The sequence below is a fragment of the Saccopteryx bilineata genome, chromosome 2, assembly GCF_036850765.1.
Source record: "Saccopteryx bilineata isolate mSacBil1 chromosome 2, mSacBil1_pri_phased_curated, whole genome shotgun sequence".
Classification (NCBI taxonomy): Eukaryota; Metazoa; Chordata; class Mammalia; order Chiroptera; family Emballonuridae; genus Saccopteryx; species Saccopteryx bilineata.
The window spans coordinates 253,050,589-253,068,181 of NC_089491.1; the positions used below are offsets into that span (position 1 = coordinate 253,050,589).

Genomic DNA, 17,593 nt, shown 5'->3' on the forward strand with positions numbered 1-17,593 from the left:
TTCATTGATCTTCTGTATTGATTCTTTAGCCTCTATGTCATTTATTTCTGCTCTGATCTTTATTATTTCCTTCCTTCTACTACATTTGGGCTTTACTTGCTGTTCTTTTTCTAGTTCTTTTTTTTTTTTATTTCTTTGAAGCTGGAAACGGGGAGAGACAGTCAGACAGACTCCTGCATGGGCCCTACCAGGAGCCACCCAACACGCCCACCAGGAGCGACGCTCTGCCCACCCGGGGGCGATGCTCTGCCCCTCCGGGGTGTCGCTCTGCTGCGACCAGAGCCACTTCAGCGCCCGGGGCAGAGGCCAAGGAGCCATCCCCACAGCCCAGGCCATCCCTGCTCCAATGGAGCCCAGGCTGCGGGAGGGGAAGAGAGAAACAGAGAGGAAGGAGGGGGGTGGGGGTGGAGAAGCAAATGGGCGCTTCTCCCACGGGCCCCAGCCGGGAATTGAACCCGGGTCCCCCGCACGCCAGGCTGACGCTCCACCGCCAAGCCAACCGGCCAGGGCCCTTTTGCTAGTTCTTTTAGATGCTGGGTTAAGTTGTTTATTTGAGCTCTTTCTAGCTTCTTAAAGTGTGCCTGTAGTGCTATGAACTTCCCTCTCAGTACTGCTTTTGCTGTGTCCCATAAATTTTGAGTTGTTGTATGCTCATTGTCATTCGTTTGTAGGAATTTTTTTATTTCTTCTTTGATCTCATTTTAATCCATTCATTATTTAACAACCTGCTATTGAAATTATCATATGGTTTTTCTCCTTCTCTTTGTTTATGTGATGAATCACATTGATTGATTTACTAATATTGTACCAGCCTTGCTGGTACAATAGTTTCCATGTGTTTGAGAATTTTTGAGCTTTTCTGTTGTGGTTCATTTCTAGTTTCATGCTGTTGTGATTGGAGAAAGTGCTTGATATGATTTCAATCTTCTTAAATTTGGCAAAGCACTTTTGTGTCCTAACTTGGTCTATCCTAGAGAATGTACCATGAGCACTTGAAAAGAATGTACATTCTCCTGCTTTAGGGTGAAAGGTTCTGAAGATATCCATTAAATTGAGTTGATCTAGTGTGTCCAATAAGTCTGCTGTTTCTCTGTTAATTTTCTTTCTTGAGGATGTATTTAGTGATGTTAGCGGAGTATTGAAATCCCCTACTATTATAGTATTGCTGTTGATCTCACCCTTTAAATCCATCAAAGTCTGTTTTTATATATTTAGGCGCTCCTATATTAGGTGCATAGATATTTATAATAGTTATATCTTCCTGTTGGATTACTCCCTTTATCATTATGTAGTGGCATTCTTTATCTCTTACTATATTCTTTGTTTTAAAGTCATGTTTGTCTAATATAAGTATTGCTACCCCAGCTTTTTTTTCATTTCCGTTTGCATGAAATGTTTTTTTCCATCCTTTTACCTTCAATCTATGTGTATCTTTTGTTCTAAGGTGTGTCTCTTGTAGACAGCATATGTACGGGTCCTGTTTTCTTATCCACGCAGCAACCCTATGTCTTTTGATTGGATCATTTAATCTATTTACATTTATGGTTATTATTGATATACTTGTTTATTGCCATTTTATTCTTTAAAGCTGTATTCCTCTTTTGCTATGTTCTTTTACCACTTTGATCTGTTTGCACCATGCCCCTTAACATTTCCTGCAGCATTGGTTTGGTTGTAATGAATTCCTTGAAGTATTTTTTGTCTGGGAAGCTTTTTATTTCTCCTTCGATTTTAAATGATATCCTTGCTGGATAAAGTAGTACTGGTTGTAGGTTCTTGTTCTGCATTACTTTGAATATTTCTTGCCATTCCCTTCTGGACTCAAATGTTTCTGTTGAGAAGTCAGATGTCATCCTTATGGGGGCTCCTTTGTAGGTAATAGCTTTTTTCTCTTGCAGCTTTTAATATTTTCTCTTTATTGCTTAGCTTTGGTATTTTATTTATGATGTGTCTTGGTGTAGGTTTCTTTGGGTTTCTCTTTAATGGAGTCCTCTGTGCTTCTTGAACTTGTGAGAGTTTCTCCTGCATTAATTTAGGGAAGTTTTCAGCTATGATATAATTGAACAAAGTCTCTAACCCTTGTTCTTTTTCTTCTTCTTCAGGAACCCCTATGATGTGGATGTTATTTCTCTTCATGTTGTCATAGATCTCTCTAAGAGTTTCCTCTGACTTTTTGAGTCTCTTTTCTTTTTTCTTCTCTGCTTTCATGCCTTCATTCCAGTTGTCCTCCAATTCGCTGATTCAATCCTCAGCTGCATCTATCCTGTTTTTAATTCCTTCCATTGTGGTCTTTTTTTCTGATATTGCATTTGTCATCTCTGATTAATTCTTTTTTATACTTGCTATTTCTTTATTTAGGTGTTCATAATGACCATCCATTGTTGTTCTAAGATCCCTAAGCATCCTTACAATCATTATTTTGAACTCTGCATCTGGAAGTTTGATTACTTCCATATCACTCAGTTCATCTCTTGAAGGTATCTCTTGTGGTTTCATTTGGATTGCACTTTTTTGTTTTCACATTTTGTTTGGTTGTTTTATTTGTAGAGTTGGTTTTGTCTAGGCTTGGTGTTGTCTGCCTCCAGTTTTCAGTAGTGTTATTTCTAGGTCTCCTTGGGTTGGTATCAGCTATTATTTGTAATCCACTTTTGGATTTGGGCAGCTTTGAAGTCTTGATTTATTTGTTTTCTTAACAGATGATAGTCTTGTTTATTGATCTCAACAGGGGGCTTCCTTAAAAGTGTATCCAGGAATGTGATGGTTGTAACCTGAGACTCTGAAGGCCTCTTCAGCCTACTAATCTCTCTGGGGGCAGGGTGTTTTCTCAGCTTCAGTAGGGGGAGGTGTATCTCAGATCTCCATGGAGACCTGAGTTACTGCCCTTCCTCCCCACTTCTTGTTTTCAATTTGTCTTGTTGCTCTGATTGGAGATGGAGAGATGTCCAGAGATCTCTCATCCAGAAGCAGTTCTGTACTGTTTTGTGGAAGGTTCAGTCCCTCCCCCTGCTTTGGCCGCCTCCACCACGGATGAGTCAGCTTTTATAGTTCATTTCCTGCATTTCTTAGCCCCTCACAGTCTGTCCCTCTCCCTGTCCTTTCCACTTGGGAGATAAACTGGTCTTTTCAACACACCTCGCTCCCTGGTCATCAGGCAAGTAGTTGTGAGCAGTATTTTCTGCTCTTTTCGCTTGGGTGAGATCCCCTCTGGGCTCTCAGCCTCCCCCACCCTCCATTCCTGTAAGCAGAGGAGATTCAGGTGCTCCCTACCAGGTTTGTTGTGGCTTCTTCTTTGCTCCTTGGTTTTTGAGAGCTGTTCTTATTGTCCAGAGTTGGTTTTTCAAGCTGACTTTTCCTAAATTGATTTGTATTCCAGTTTGGTGGTGAGAGCTGGGCATCTGTGCATCCGCCTACTCCGCTGCCATCTTCCCATCTCCAACATAGATGATCTTATATACATATTACAACTAGTGAATTATAATTACAAATTAAATGATCATCTTTTATAAACAATAAGAAAGTCATTAATATCACAAGATCTGAATTAGCCTAAAAATCTGGAGGGAACATATTTAGGTTAGTGTACAAATATCTGCAAATACTCACAGCCTGTAGCAATTTCCTGATTAAAAAGTTTGCAAAGTCAGACAGCCACCATCCAGGCTGAGAAAATAACAGAGCTGTGTGGGTTAGACTGATTAGATCTAGACTTGACCTTAAGAATTTTGTAAAGCATTTGGAGGACATATGAATTCTAACCTGCCAGAGTGGAAAGCTTCTGTTAAACACACTGAATAAACTAACAATAGAGATACATGAGCCGATGAGTGACCATCATTTACTGATGACAAGAATGCAAAATGCTGTCGGCCCCTTTGGAGGACGGCCTGGGAAATTTCTTTAAAAGCTTAGCACACTCATAACATAAGATGCAGCAATCATAGCAGGTGTTTATCCAAATGAGGTAGAAAGACGTGTCCACTCCAGAACCTGCACACACACGTTTCTAGTAGCTTTATTCATAATTGTTATATTTGGAATCAAAGAAAATACCCTGTAATATCCAAATGGAGATACAAACTATAGTAAATCCTACAATTGATTCTGTGATAAAGATATGATTCAGTGATAAAGGTTAACATGTTATCAGGGCACAAAAAGCATGGGTGGGGGCCTTAAAATCATGTTGCTAAGTGATAGAAGCCAATTTGTAAGAAGAAAAATAAAATTGCTATACAACTCTAACAACATGACACTCTAGGAAAGGCAAATGATACAGATAATAAAAAGATCAGTGGTTTCCAGGAGGTCAGATGTATGAAAAGAGCTATGAATAACAGGAAAATGGGGATATTTAGGGCAGTAAAACTATTCTTCAGCCCTGACAATTGGCTCAGTCAATAGAGCATCAGCCAGGCATATAGACGTCCCAGGTTCGATTCCTTTTCAGGGCACACATGAGAAGCGACCATTTGCTTCTCTCTCCCGTCTTCTCACCCTACTCTCCTTCTTCCCTGCCCACAGCCAGTGATTCATTTGGTTTGAATGTCGACCCTGTCACTAAGGATAGCTCAGTCAGTCTGAGCATTGGCCCCAGATGAGGGTTGATAGGTAGATTCCAGTCGGTGTGTATGCAGGAGCCTGTCTCTCTATCTTGTTGTTGTATGTCGGGGGCACAGAGAGAGAGATCAGCAGACAAAATCATCGTGGACTAGCAAAGGACTACCGCTCGCTCAGACCAATGGCCCTGAGTTCAGCTGTGTCTTATTTTTATTCAAAAGACTTCAAAAAGCTTGTTTACTGAGAAATTGGCATAACATCAAGCATAACTTTTACTTAAAAATACATGGAGTGCACCTGCATGATAGCTTAGTAACAAATATAATATAATAACAAATATAATATCAAAAGGCATTAATTGCTATTGCGTCTATGGTTCCCACAACATTCCTCTCTTTATCTCAAGGGATAACCTTGAAAGAAACATAAATCTTATGAGAATGTTTTACTGAGAAAAAAGCCCAGCAACTGCCTTCAGTCACATAGACCTGTTTCAGTGACCTGCCTTCAAGTCACAAAACAATTCTCTTGGCAAAACATTCTTTTCTTGTTGGCTATGTTCTCATCCAAGGCCATGCAATGGGTTATTCCACTACACTATCTCCCTTTCTCAAAAAAGAAAGAAGAAAAAAACACTATTTTTCACACTTGATCTTCACCAAAAGGCCAAGAAGCAATAAAAATAGTCTATGTCACTGTGACAGTGACATGACACACACATTTATCAAAACCCGTAGTCTTGTGCAACTCAAGCAGTCAACTCTAGGTAAATTTTGGACTTTAGTTAAAAACAATGTATCAAAATAGTTTATCAATATTGGGTTCTGTGATTTCATCATTTGGGCAACAGCAATGCAAACAGTTAAGATGGGGGAGCTGAGGGCAGAGTGGGGAAGTGCTCCCTGCTGGAACACCAGGCCGTCCCCTGGTCTCTGCTCAGTGCTCACTGGGCCCAGCAGCTGTGTTCTCTCTGGGCCCCTGGGAAACTACAGGCCAGGCCCAGTAAGGCCCACCCTTTTAGGTATTGATATTTAATCACTGGGGAAAACCCACAGGATGCAGGAAGATGTTTTCTGTGCTGGAAGAGATAAACTAATTTGCATGGAAGGCCCAGTTCCCCTGGGTCACAGGGGATAAAGGAGACCAGCAGGATGTCACCACAGCAGAGCTCTGCAGTGTCTATGTGATGGCCTGGACTCCACTATTCCTCCTCACCCTCCTTCACTGCACAGGTCAGGACATCCTTGGTGTCCTGACTCCCCAGCTCTCTGGGACCCCTCCCACCACATGCTGGAAATGTCCTTCTCCATTGTCCTTCCTCTAGGGCATAATGGGTGTCTGTGTTTCAGGGTCCCTCTCCCAGCCTGTGCTGATCCAGCCGCCGTCTGCATCTGCCTCCCCGGGAGCCTCGGCCAAGCTCACCTGCACCCTGAGCAGTGGCTACAGCCGCTACAATGTGGACTGGTACCAACAGGGCCCAGGGAGGGCACCCGGTTCCTGATGCGAGTGGGCACCAGGGGGGTCTCCAGATCCAAGGGAGATGGGGTCCCAATCGCTTCTCAGGCTCAGGCTCTGGCTTGGATCGGTACCTGACCATCCAGAACATCCAGGCAGAGGACGAGGCTGACTACTTCTGTGGAGCAAGGCACATCAGTGGAAGAAGCTTTGTGTAACCACAGTGACACCGGCAGAGGAGAAGTGAGGCAGAAACTTCCACTCACCCGCCCTGTCCCCACCGCCCTCCCGTTGGTCAGGCTCACAGTTCAGAGGGAGCCTTTGACCTGCCTGAGGGTTTCCACCTTCCCAAATATTTTGGAAATATCAGCCCCCTAAGGATGGTTCGCCATTGCACAACCTACCTGTTCTTATTACTCAGAGAATGTTCCCCTGGCTATAAAATGTCTTCTCAGCTATTCTTGAAAATGAGAGTCTGTACTTGCACATGTCTGGCTCCCGATCACAGGAAGAGCAACTCTGCATGATTCACCAAAATTTCAATCTTTGTCACATGAGAAATGAGATGGTGATGCTGCTTTTCTCCATCGTGATTGGTCAGACTGAGGTACCGGAAGGACAGAGGCCTGCAGGGCGCTACGGTCATGAGTAAGTGTCCCTGTTACTCACCAATAGAGCAGTGATTCTGAAACACAGCTTGTCTACTTAGAGCCGTGAGCATATCTTCAGGTGGTGATGGATTTTTTTTTGTTGTAAAGTATTGAGTTATAGTCACATAAAATAAATCATACACACTGAAGTGTAAAATGTGGTAAATTTTGAAATACACACATAGTAGTCATGAATATAAGGTTTTTTAAAAAAAATTATTTAGAGATCAACACTGGCAGATATGCCATTTAAGGGACACAATTCTAAAGGAAAACATACACATATGCACACTCAGAATCACACCCATAGAAACAAGCCCACTCAATTCAGAAGGAACAAAAGTGCTGTTGAAAGACAGGTGCGGTCCTTTACCCAAAAAATGACTCCTGTCACTGCTCCTCCAGTCTCATTCCTGTTGGAAACCCGTCGACAGGGTGGCCTTTCAGACAAAAGCCAGCAGCAGAGCCCTGCTTTCCTACCACCTCGATTTCTTCTCACCAAGCGAGCAATTCCAGAACAGGGACCGTGTGGGCTTCCTCTAGAGACCACGTGTGAGGACAGACAAGAGCACTCTGAGGGTCAGGTCACATGTGAGCTGTGGGCACAGGTCCTGTGTTCTCCTGGGACTCTAAGGGACTGCAGTACACTCAGTGGCCCCAAAAGGAAGTGTAGACACAGGAGCGAAAAGGGCATGAGCTTCTCCTGGACAGTCTCACTTCAGTCCTTAGTAATTGCCAAATGTAAAATTCTTAACCCAAGGAGGGAAGGTTTCTGCGGAGGAAATGCATCCACCACATGGTTTATACACTGATGCTGCCCTCTGTGAGATCACTCTTGAATCAAGTGTGTAATATGTGGGTTACAAATAAAACCATGCTCCCTTTACTATTATATGGCAAGAGTTGGGAGCTCAGGATCTACTGAAGGCAGAGGTAGGGGGGCTGAGGAAAGAAGAAACCTGGATGGACAGAGTCCAGGCTCGAGGGCAGCACCCGGATCTGGGGAGAGGCTCTGGTCTGTCCAGGGGAAGGGCTGGAGGGAGCTTATCCTGGTGCCCAGGGGGAGGGTGGCTGCTGAGTCCCCACTGCGGTTCCTGCTCTGCTGCCCCCAGAGGTCTCCATCAGGGAGCCCAGATCCCAGGACTGTCTTATACACCCGTTGCAGAGCAGGTAAGTCACAGTGGAGTAGAGCTGGGAGAAGAAATGAGAAATGCCTGGTGCATGGACGCTGTCCACCTGGATGCTTTGGGGGAGGGTAAGCGGACAGTGGAGAAGATGGAGCCTACTGGTGTGTCTGCGTGTCATGTGTCACTGAGTGCTGTGACCTGTACCCGAGAGGTCTGTGCTGTGATATCACCTGGGAGCCAACACCTGACCTAGTCTGGGGCCCTCTTTTCTGTGCTCATGGGAACCCCGCAACTGTGTTCTCACAGGTCCTTGGGGAGTCACAGACGAGGTCCCCTGCCCCAGCTCCACCTCCTCCCAGGATAAGCTTTCCAGGCAGCAGGGGAGTATTCAAGCTCTAGGGTGACCTTGGACAGCCACCGGCAGGGGCTGGTTTGCATGAATGGCTCCTCCTTCAAGGTGAACTGCAGAAAGTAACCAGAGGGACATGGGGAGCCCAGATCCAGCTGAGGAGTCTGGGACAGAGCTGGGTTGGAGTCTCCACCCTGACCTGGGATCCTCTGATTGGAACTCCATTCACTGCACAGGTGGCCGTAGGCCAGTAGCAGGGCTGGGCGGGAAAGGGCCAAACAGCCCTGAGCCTGTCCTTTCTCACAGACCGTCCTTGCTCTTCCTCTGTGTCTCTCTCGTGACCATCAGGTTCCTGGGCCAGTTGGCGCTGCCTCGGGTGTCTGCAGGGTCTCAGTCTGAGGGGAAGGAAGTCACAAGCTTCTGCAGTGGTGATGACATTGGGGGTGTGGTGTGTCCTGTTACCAGCAGCTTCTAGAAGTGCCCCCAAAGTTCTCAAGTGTGTGGACAATGGTTGGCCCCACGTGTCTTCCCAGATTCTCAGGAAGGCCAGGAGAACTGGCCTCCCTGAGCATCTCTGGGCTCCAGCCTGGGGACAGGGCTGATTATCACTGCGCAGCGTGGGACAGCAGCCTCCGTGCTCACACAGTGCGCCCAGCCAGTGGGGCTGACACATGCACATGCTGGCTGTCCAGCTCCACCCATCGGCCACCCCGTCTGCTGGATCCTGTTCATTTGTTTGGCAAAAGCATAGGGTTTCAGACTGTTAGAGTTTTCCAGAGAAAAAGATGACACAGAAATTATACTCCTAAAAGTTAAGCTAAATTGTGAACCCCAAGAACTAAGGTAACTACTAAGAAGGTTCTTTGTATCTAAGTGAGCTCACATTTAAAAACAGAGCTTAGCAAACAGAATAGAGCGCCCAGAAATAAACTCATGCCCATGTGGTCAGTTAATATCTGACAATGGAGCTGTTAGAGATAAAATTATTCAAGACTTATGGAAACAAAATACCTCGTCAAGGCAACTTTAATAATTTCTGCAGAAGGGCGTGCAGCTGCTATAGAAATACAGCCAGCAAGCAGGTGAGCAGAGGGCAAATTCTGATTTTATCCCTAACGCAGGCCCTAGGATGCTGGGTCTTGCTCCATTGGCTGGAGTGTTGAACATACAGTCTTATTTATTCTCAGTGGCTAGTTTAAATGGTTGCACCCAGGTGGAAGGGAGAGATGGGGATATCATTAACTAGGTAAGGGGGTTGGGGAATGGTTGGATGACTGGACATAGGGGCTGAGGGATTGTAAACAAGTTAGCTATTTCTCATTCTATTCCCAGGTTAGAGGAATCTGAATGAAGGGGGTTGGGAATTAGTTGAAAAAAAGAACCTGAGTTAAACCTTTCCTTCAGATCCAAGAAGATACAATATGTTAAACATAGTCTATTCAATAAATGGTGTTGGAAAAATTAGACAGATACATGCAAAAAAAGAAAAGAAAAGAAAAGAAACCAGACCAATTTGTTAAATTATACACAAGAACAAACCCAAAATGGATTGAAGAATTAAATGTAAGATTTGAAACCATAAAACTCCTAGAAGAAAACATAGGCAGTAAAATCTCTGACATTTCTCTTACCAATATTTTTTTCTGATACTGTATATCTTCACAGGCAAGAAAAACAAAAGAAAAAATAAACAAAAGGAAGTACATCAAATTTAAAGGGGTTTTCTCAGCAAAGAAAACCATCACTGAATGGGAGAAAATCTTTGTGAATGATACTGTACATCTGTACACTTGAAACTAATGCAAACTAATACTGAATATAAACTGCAATTGAAAATAAAATTTAAATTAAAAAAACTAGATATCCAGGATATGTGACCTGTGAGCCCCAGGTGGCCTCTGAAAATCTCCTGCCTGTGCCCTGCTCCTTGCCTTGGCTGTGATGTCAATTTTCTGAGTGCTGTCACCTTAGGGAAGCTGGGGGTCCTTTTCTCCTGAGATCACATGCTGAGGAGCTTCTGATCTCCAAACACTTGTCCCTCCACATGAAGACCCTCCAGTTCATCCTATTGGCCTGTTTTTTCTATTGCTCTGTGGGTCTTTGGTTGGGAAAATATGCAATAAATATTAGTTGTTTTTTACCTAGACCTTATAAACCCAGTTCCCATTCTAAGGTTGGAGTTCTTAACAAATAAACGTGATCAGGGCTAATGAAGATTGGAGAACGGGAAATGAGAGTTTGTAAGCCCATAATGTAGGAAGAACGTCTAAAAAAAGGTAAAGTTTTATTCATAATAATATTCTTTTTATATCAATCCTTGTATTGAAAAAAATTTACAAAACTATATAAAAATATCTTAACTCTCTCAAGAGTCAGAAGAAAGGAAGTATTGTCGGTATCACCTTCAAGGGTAAATGAGAACCTGCAGAAGCATCAGGAACACAAGACATTTTTTCCCTGACAGCACGGTGTTCTCATGGCAAAGGGGACATAAAAAGCCAAGACATGTCCACTTGGGACCAGGGACCTGACAGGAAACCGTCACGATGATAAAAACAAACAGTAAAAACAACAACCAAGTATCACCTGTAAGAATCACCCAGGTAGACCTATTATTATCTGGTGTGAACTAACGGGGCTCTCTACAAGCATCAAAAAAGAGACTCAAAATGATTATGTACCAGTATTTACCTAACTCAGGGGCCAGAGAGAAGTAAACTCAACTGTCATGTAATCCTTGAATTTTTGATGACATAGCATTTTAATGAGCTGTCTGGAGGTCATTAGTGACCGGGAAAGAATAATGCCTCAACCCCAATGCCCTGCTCATTGTACTGCCCTGGGTACTGACATCAGAAAAATCCAGCTGTAAAAATAAGAAAGCTTTTCCAGGTGACCTTGGTAGTGTGAAATAGGCTGAAGGACATGAGTTCTGAGACCAGCAGGGGGCGCTGGTGGACTGCGCCTAAAAGCTTCAGGGCCACAAAAGGAGCAAAATGCTCTACTGGTTCTTGTGCACTTGAACAGGCAGTGTCCTCAATGAAGTGTGACTTTCCTACATCCGGTCCCCCAATAACCACATGAGCACTGAGCTCTGACACACACACACACACACACACACACACACACACACACACACACACAGAGTGTCTCATATCTCATTCTTCTCCTGTCATGGAGTCATTGCCCAGGCCTGATTTACAGGCAAAGATACATGCACAATCACACAATAAAAATACATTTGCTTGAGCAAATTTTACCTACAGTGCTTCTGGGAAAAAGATAAGAAACACCTGGGTAGGGATTATCTCAAAGCCAAAAAGCCGCAGCAAGCAGAGCTCTGGGCTCTCTGTCATGGCCCGGGTTCCTCCCCTCCCCTCCTCACTCCCTGCACAGGGAGTTTCCTTTAGTAGAAAGTAAAAACTTATAACGCAGGGGAGCATTTGCATTGCCTTTTGCTCCTACCATCTGGGCACAACTGGTCGGTTAACCCATTTGTTCTGCCACCTTCTAACCCTGGTCCCTGAGCTCTGGATCCAATGATCCAATGGTGCTGTCTTTTCCAATAGAGAGAGAGATTTAGGAAAGAGGTCGTGTAGCTGAAACTAATGTTGTTATTCTAGCAGTTTAAAGGCACCAAACCCAAGAGAAACAGTACCATGTTGGAAAATTATCCCAAAAATCTCATTGATGATCATAGTTGATAGTTGCACAACTACCTCTTTACATGAGCAAGAAGAATTCATGTCATATCAAGAAAAATTCTCTTTGACCTCTCAGGGAGAACTGAGCCTAGGTAGGATATGTGCACCCTCCCTGGGTGATGGTGGCCCAAGAATCTGGGGGGAGCAGATGTGAGGAGGTGTGGTCAGCCTGCAGCCACTGTTCTCTCAGAGATGAAAGCACCTGTCAGTGTCCTGCAGGACCCACAGGGGGCGCTGCTCTGTCTCTTTCCTGTAACTTTTTTGCAATCTTGTTGCAAATCTCTGGGAAAAGATGTTTGGGTTTTTGAGCTCTGTGGACAGAGAAGCTTCTGACCTGAAATAAGTGGGTAATGAAAGCCCGTAAATGATTGTCAAGATGTGTGGTCCCATTTGACCGTTTTTGTTCTACTGTGTCACATGCTGTGAGTACGAAAACTGCACACATTACATACATGATGCTTCTATCATGAGATCAACTAGAACAACTCACTTTGTTAGAAAATGGGAGACAGAAACCCAGTTCATGTGAGAGTAGTAGGAAACACTCATTCCATGCATAATATGTGGAAAAACAATTTCTGGATAAGTTGTGCCATATCCCAATAAAGTGTACAATGTTTTCAGTATTGTCTATTGGGTGCAAATCCTTTAAGCTGTCATTTATGTACGTTTTCTACCCTCCATAAACCAAGAATCCTTCTGGGAGAGAGAAGCCACAGAAAGCACGTGCAGCACTATGGGAGCACAGTATCCATGAGCCAAACCATAGATGTGCGACTAGAGACAGTGACCTGCTGAGCTGCAGAAACGAGCACAGCTCTCAGGGCTTTGGGCCTCGGGGAGACGCAGGGGGAGCTGTGCATCTGCCCTGAGGTCCCTATACAGCCACTCAGTAAGGACAATTCATTCAGAGGAGCCTGGGCTTGATGACAAGGTTCTGTGCTCACTGATGGGGACTCAGCAGCTGTGGCCTCTATGGCACGTAAGGGTCCCCTGAGTGAGGATTTTGTATGTTTTCAGCAGGTGCTCCTTCCCAGGGGAGTGGATAACCTCCATCCTCCTCAGTCTGAGGTGTGAGCTGAGCTCAGCACCAGGGCTCAGGAAGGGGCTGGGTTGTCACTGAGAACACACATTTGAATGGACATCCTCTCCTCAGGCACAGCATGGAGAAGAAAAGGAGGCTTGGGGCAGCCCAGCCCCACTGTGGGCTCAGGGCTGTGAGCACCATGGCCTGGACCCCTCTCCTCCTCGTGCTCCTCTCTCACTGCACAGGTGAGGACAGAACTTGGGGGCCCAGAAAAGCCACTTAGTTTGCATCTTTCTCTACTGGCCTAGAGCCTTGAGAAACTTTACCCCAAGTCCCTGCCCCATTACCTATGTGCTATGTGTGTTTGCAGGTTCCCTGTCCCAGCCTGTGCTGAATCTACTGCCCTTCCTTTCTGCATTCCCTGGAACATCAGTGCGATTCCCTTGCACCCTGAGAAGTGGATTTAATGTCAGCAGCTACTATATAGACCTGTACGAGCATGAGTCAGGGAGCCAGAGCACACCCTCGCATTTCCTTTGCTACTACACAGACTCAGATAAGAACCAGGTTTTCGGGGTCTCCAGTTACTTCTCTGGATCCAAAGGTGCCTCAGCCATTACGGGGCTCCTGCTCATCTCTGGGCTCCAGCCTGAGGATGAGGCTGCTGTTACTGTGTAAACATCACAGCAGCCCTTATACATACTTCAGAATCATACTACAAACATACTACATACTTCAGAATCAGAGGGCACTAAGACTAAAATCTCCCTGTGCTCCTCCTGCCAGAGAAATTAACCCCTGCTCTGTCTGGGACCAAGTCTAATTCAGGGGTGACATCTGTTGTCACTTCTGCAGACAGGACCTGAATTTCCACTGAGCAGCAGATCTGACTTATCCCTCATCTGTCATCTAGACTGCCCTGTCACCACTTTGTCTCACATGCTCATGTCCTCACAGGCAGAAGTTCCTTCTCAGAGACACAAACCTCCCAGTGGAGCTGTGTGGACAGTGTCTGGTTCTGGCTGTGCCCAGCTCCGAGTCCAGGGGGGACTCAGAGACTCTTCTTGCTAAATGCTTCAACCTGGGCTTTTATATACAAAAGCAAGATGCAGAAATGAATCACAATGCGCACACTAGCAACTTAGAAATAACTAGTAAAACTTCAAAAACATTTAATGACAGTGCTTTTTAATGAGAAGTATTTAAAGATAAATCTAAAAACCTGAAAGTCTTATAAAAATGAGAGGTACAATACATGCCTGAGATAAAGGAAGATCTAAATAAATGAACACGTATATCTAGTTTATGGTCAGAACACTCAGGATCAATTTTCTCCACATTGATTTATACATTCATAGGGAGGATTTAAGTGACATCCACTTGCAATGAATGACCAGATAGGAAATCTCAGAAAGGAATGGAAACTGTAACACAAACAGAAATGACAGAGCCCTGAAAGAAAATGCTCCTTTTCCACGTGTCCTGCCTCCATCTGAGGAAGAGGAGGCGGTGGATGTTAGTTTGATGTTAGGGGAACCAAGTCAAGGGGTCAGAGCAGAGCCCTTTCCATCCTTCCCAAGACCCTGAGCTCGATGCTGCTGGATGCACCCTCTGTTCTAGAGATGAGGCCCTGGGAGCTGAGATGCGGGGTAAGAATGAAGGTCTGGGAGGAATTCCAGGCACAGAGCTGGCCTGGGCCCCTAATTGGTACCTGGGCGTTCAGTTGGGAGGTCAGGAAAGGGAGGGCCCACCAAAAGGAAGCTTGGGGCTTGGGACCAGGAAGTCTTTCCATGGGACATGAGAGGATGGGGACCCTCCATAGTTCCTGGGAAAATGCCGAGCCTGCTCCAGCAGGGAAGGTGAGTCCATGGATGCGACACTGTTATACCTGACATCACTCCGGACAATGGGGACTCCTGTGAGTGGATATTCCTGAGTCCACAATGCTGCCTGTGTCTTCTCATCCCTACTTGGGGCTTTATGATGATCCAGGCTGTGGGATGAGCCGTGGGACATCAGAGCTTGGGCTTCTTTATATGTACCTGTGTCACTCCCAATGAAAAACTCTTAATAATAAGCCTAGTTCCAAGGTCACCTTCTCCTGCACAGACAGGGAGCAGTACACCTGTTGTGGTTACCACAGCAATAATCTCAAGGGCTCCGAAGCAGAGCCCCCAAGTTTGCTACCTAAAACAGCATCGAGGGACCTTCAAGAAGTTTGAGCCTGATGCTCCTGATCCAGGTCTGTCACCAGAACCGATTTGGTCACCTCTGAGCTATGCCTGAGTCTGAGGCTGATGACCATTGTGACAGAGATGAACACAACCCCATTGCAACAAAGAGTTCACGATCCATTGGGACAAATTATAAAATCTGTACCCCACTCTCTTATCTGACCCGTCACTCCCCTGCTGCTGCCTGTGTGTTCAAGCACAGGTGTGTGTGTGTGAAAAATTAGTGAGCAATGATCTTCTCTAACACTAAATCCAAGTCAGAAGGCACCATAACGCGTTTCCACAAAACATTCAAGGAGATAGATATTCTAAAGACTTAGAAGAGATGGCACATGGTCCAATCTAATTTACTCATATGGAAAAACCAAAAAACCCAATCTAACAGAAAGAATATGAAATTTCAAAATTATAGAACAACATTATTTATGAACATAGCTACAAAACTTCCTCAACAGACTAGTAGAATCCATATTATAACAAGAAAGATTTACCTTGACCACCAGGGAGGACTGGGCTGAAGCTAGGGAATTTGAGAAGTTTCTTCAGAAATGGGAACATATTTTATAGAGAAAGATGATGTAAGATGTACTGAACTATAATATATATCAGATTCCCCACTCAGGAAATGAGCCACTGAGCTGTCACTGGTGGTTCCCTGACATCCCTTTGGAGGGTAAAAATGGTGTAACTGGATACTACATCACGGAACTCACTGACTCTACCGTCCATGGTTCATAAAATGCATCAGCATGGATCTTCAGAAGGAAACAGCACAGCCCAAAGATAGCCCTTACCTGAGTCCAGCAGATCACTCAGGAGCCGCCAGGGGGAGCTGCTCTGTGCTCCTTCCTGCATTGTGATGGGCTCCTGGGCCCTGGGTTCACGTCTTCATATAATTCTGGATTCTGCTAACAAAGGGGAGTTGACACCCAAACCTGGCAGTACATGTTCAACCTTAGTCCCCTGACTGCTACCCCTGGAGACAGTGAACAGGACAGTCAATGGGAGACTCCTGTCCCTTCACACCCGACACTGGCTCTGTGGCTTCCTAATGGGCTCAGTGTTAGAAGGAGAAGACCGGGTCATCACTCACAAAGAGGACAAGGGATTTCAGCAGAGAATCTAGAAAATGCTCAGGAGGGTGGGATTTGTTCAAAATAAACTAGGTTGGCCTGACCTGTGGTGGCGCAGTGGATAAAGTGTCGACCTGGAAATGCTGAGGTCGCCGGTTAGAAACCCTGGGCTTGCCTGGTCAAGGCACATATGGGAGTTGATGCTTCCAGCTCCTCCCCACCTTCTCTCTCTGTCTCTCTCTCTCTCTCTCTCTCCCTTTCTCTCTCCTCTCTAAAATGAATTAAAAAAATTAAAAATAAATAAATAAAAAATAAACTAGGTTGTTGGCACAGGAGGGTGAGACCTCACACAGGTCACTATTCAGACATCTCACTTTCAAGAAAGGAAATGTAGGAGCGAGGTCACCAGGGACTTAGGGAAGCTGCTTTGGTAAAAGACATTCCTCGCCCTCACTCAGTGACTCAGTCACCGTGCAGTCATTGGTCTGTGTGAGGTTCCAGCACCTGCTTTTTCAACATCTCCCCCAGGAGACATGAGGGTGACCCTGGGGCAGGAGGAGAGAGGAAGCTGATTTGCATGAAGCACCTTCTCCTCCCTTTGGGTCTGGGAGGCATGAAAAGGCCCGAGGAAACCTCTCTGCAGTCCAGGAGCCTGAGAGGTTGTGTCCTGTGAGTGTCCCCGCCATGGCCTGGACGGTGCTTCTGCTCGGGTTCCTCGCTTACAGCTCAGGTCAGGGGAAGGGACTCTGCATCCTTGGGGGACAAACAAACGCAGGGTCTCAGGGTGACCTTTGTCTCTCATAACATCTGTCTCTCTCCTCTTGGTTTTAGGGACTTTTTCTCAGACTGTGGTGACCCAGGAGCCATCAGTGTCAGTGTCTCCAGGAGGGACAGTCACACTCACCTGTGGCCTCAGCTCTGGGTCGGTCTCTGGTAGTAACTACCCTGGTTGGTTCCAGCAGACCCCAGGGAAGCCTCCTCGCACGCTCATCTACAGCACAAACAGCAGGCCTTCAGGGGTCCCTGGTCGGTTCTCTGGATCCATCTCTGGGAACAAAGCCGCCCTCACCATCACGGGGGCCCAGCCTGAGGACGAGGCTGACTATTACTGTAATCTCTACATGGGTAGTAACATTTACACAGTGATGTAAACCCACAGGGAAGTGCAACCAAAACCTCCTCATGTGCACAGAGTGGCTCAGCCTCAGTTGCAAAAGTAAAGAAACGGGTTTAAAATGGTCAACAATCTATGGTGAATTGTTCCTAGTCCTGTTCTCCCCTCCTGTGACTCAGCACCAAGTGCCTCCTACAGTCTCTTTTAGGGTGTGTCTCTTTCCCATTGTGATGCCTGGAAGAATGGGCTTCTCTCTCCCCCTCTCCCTGCAGTAATAACAGGGTGAAGGCTGAGCTACTAATA

At 45.5% G+C, this 17,593-nt stretch overlaps 1 gene segment (V, D, J or C); it reads left to right on the forward strand.

Annotated features, from left to right (window-relative positions):
* Positions 1-16,797: 16,797 nt before the first annotated feature.
* LOC136323202 (immunoglobulin lambda variable 8-61-like) lies at positions 16,798-17,342 on the forward strand. The segment is given in 2 exon segments: positions 16,798-16,906; positions 17,008-17,342. Coding segments are annotated over 2 exon segments (366 nt in total).
* The last annotated feature ends 251 nt before the right edge of the window (positions 17,343-17,593 follow it).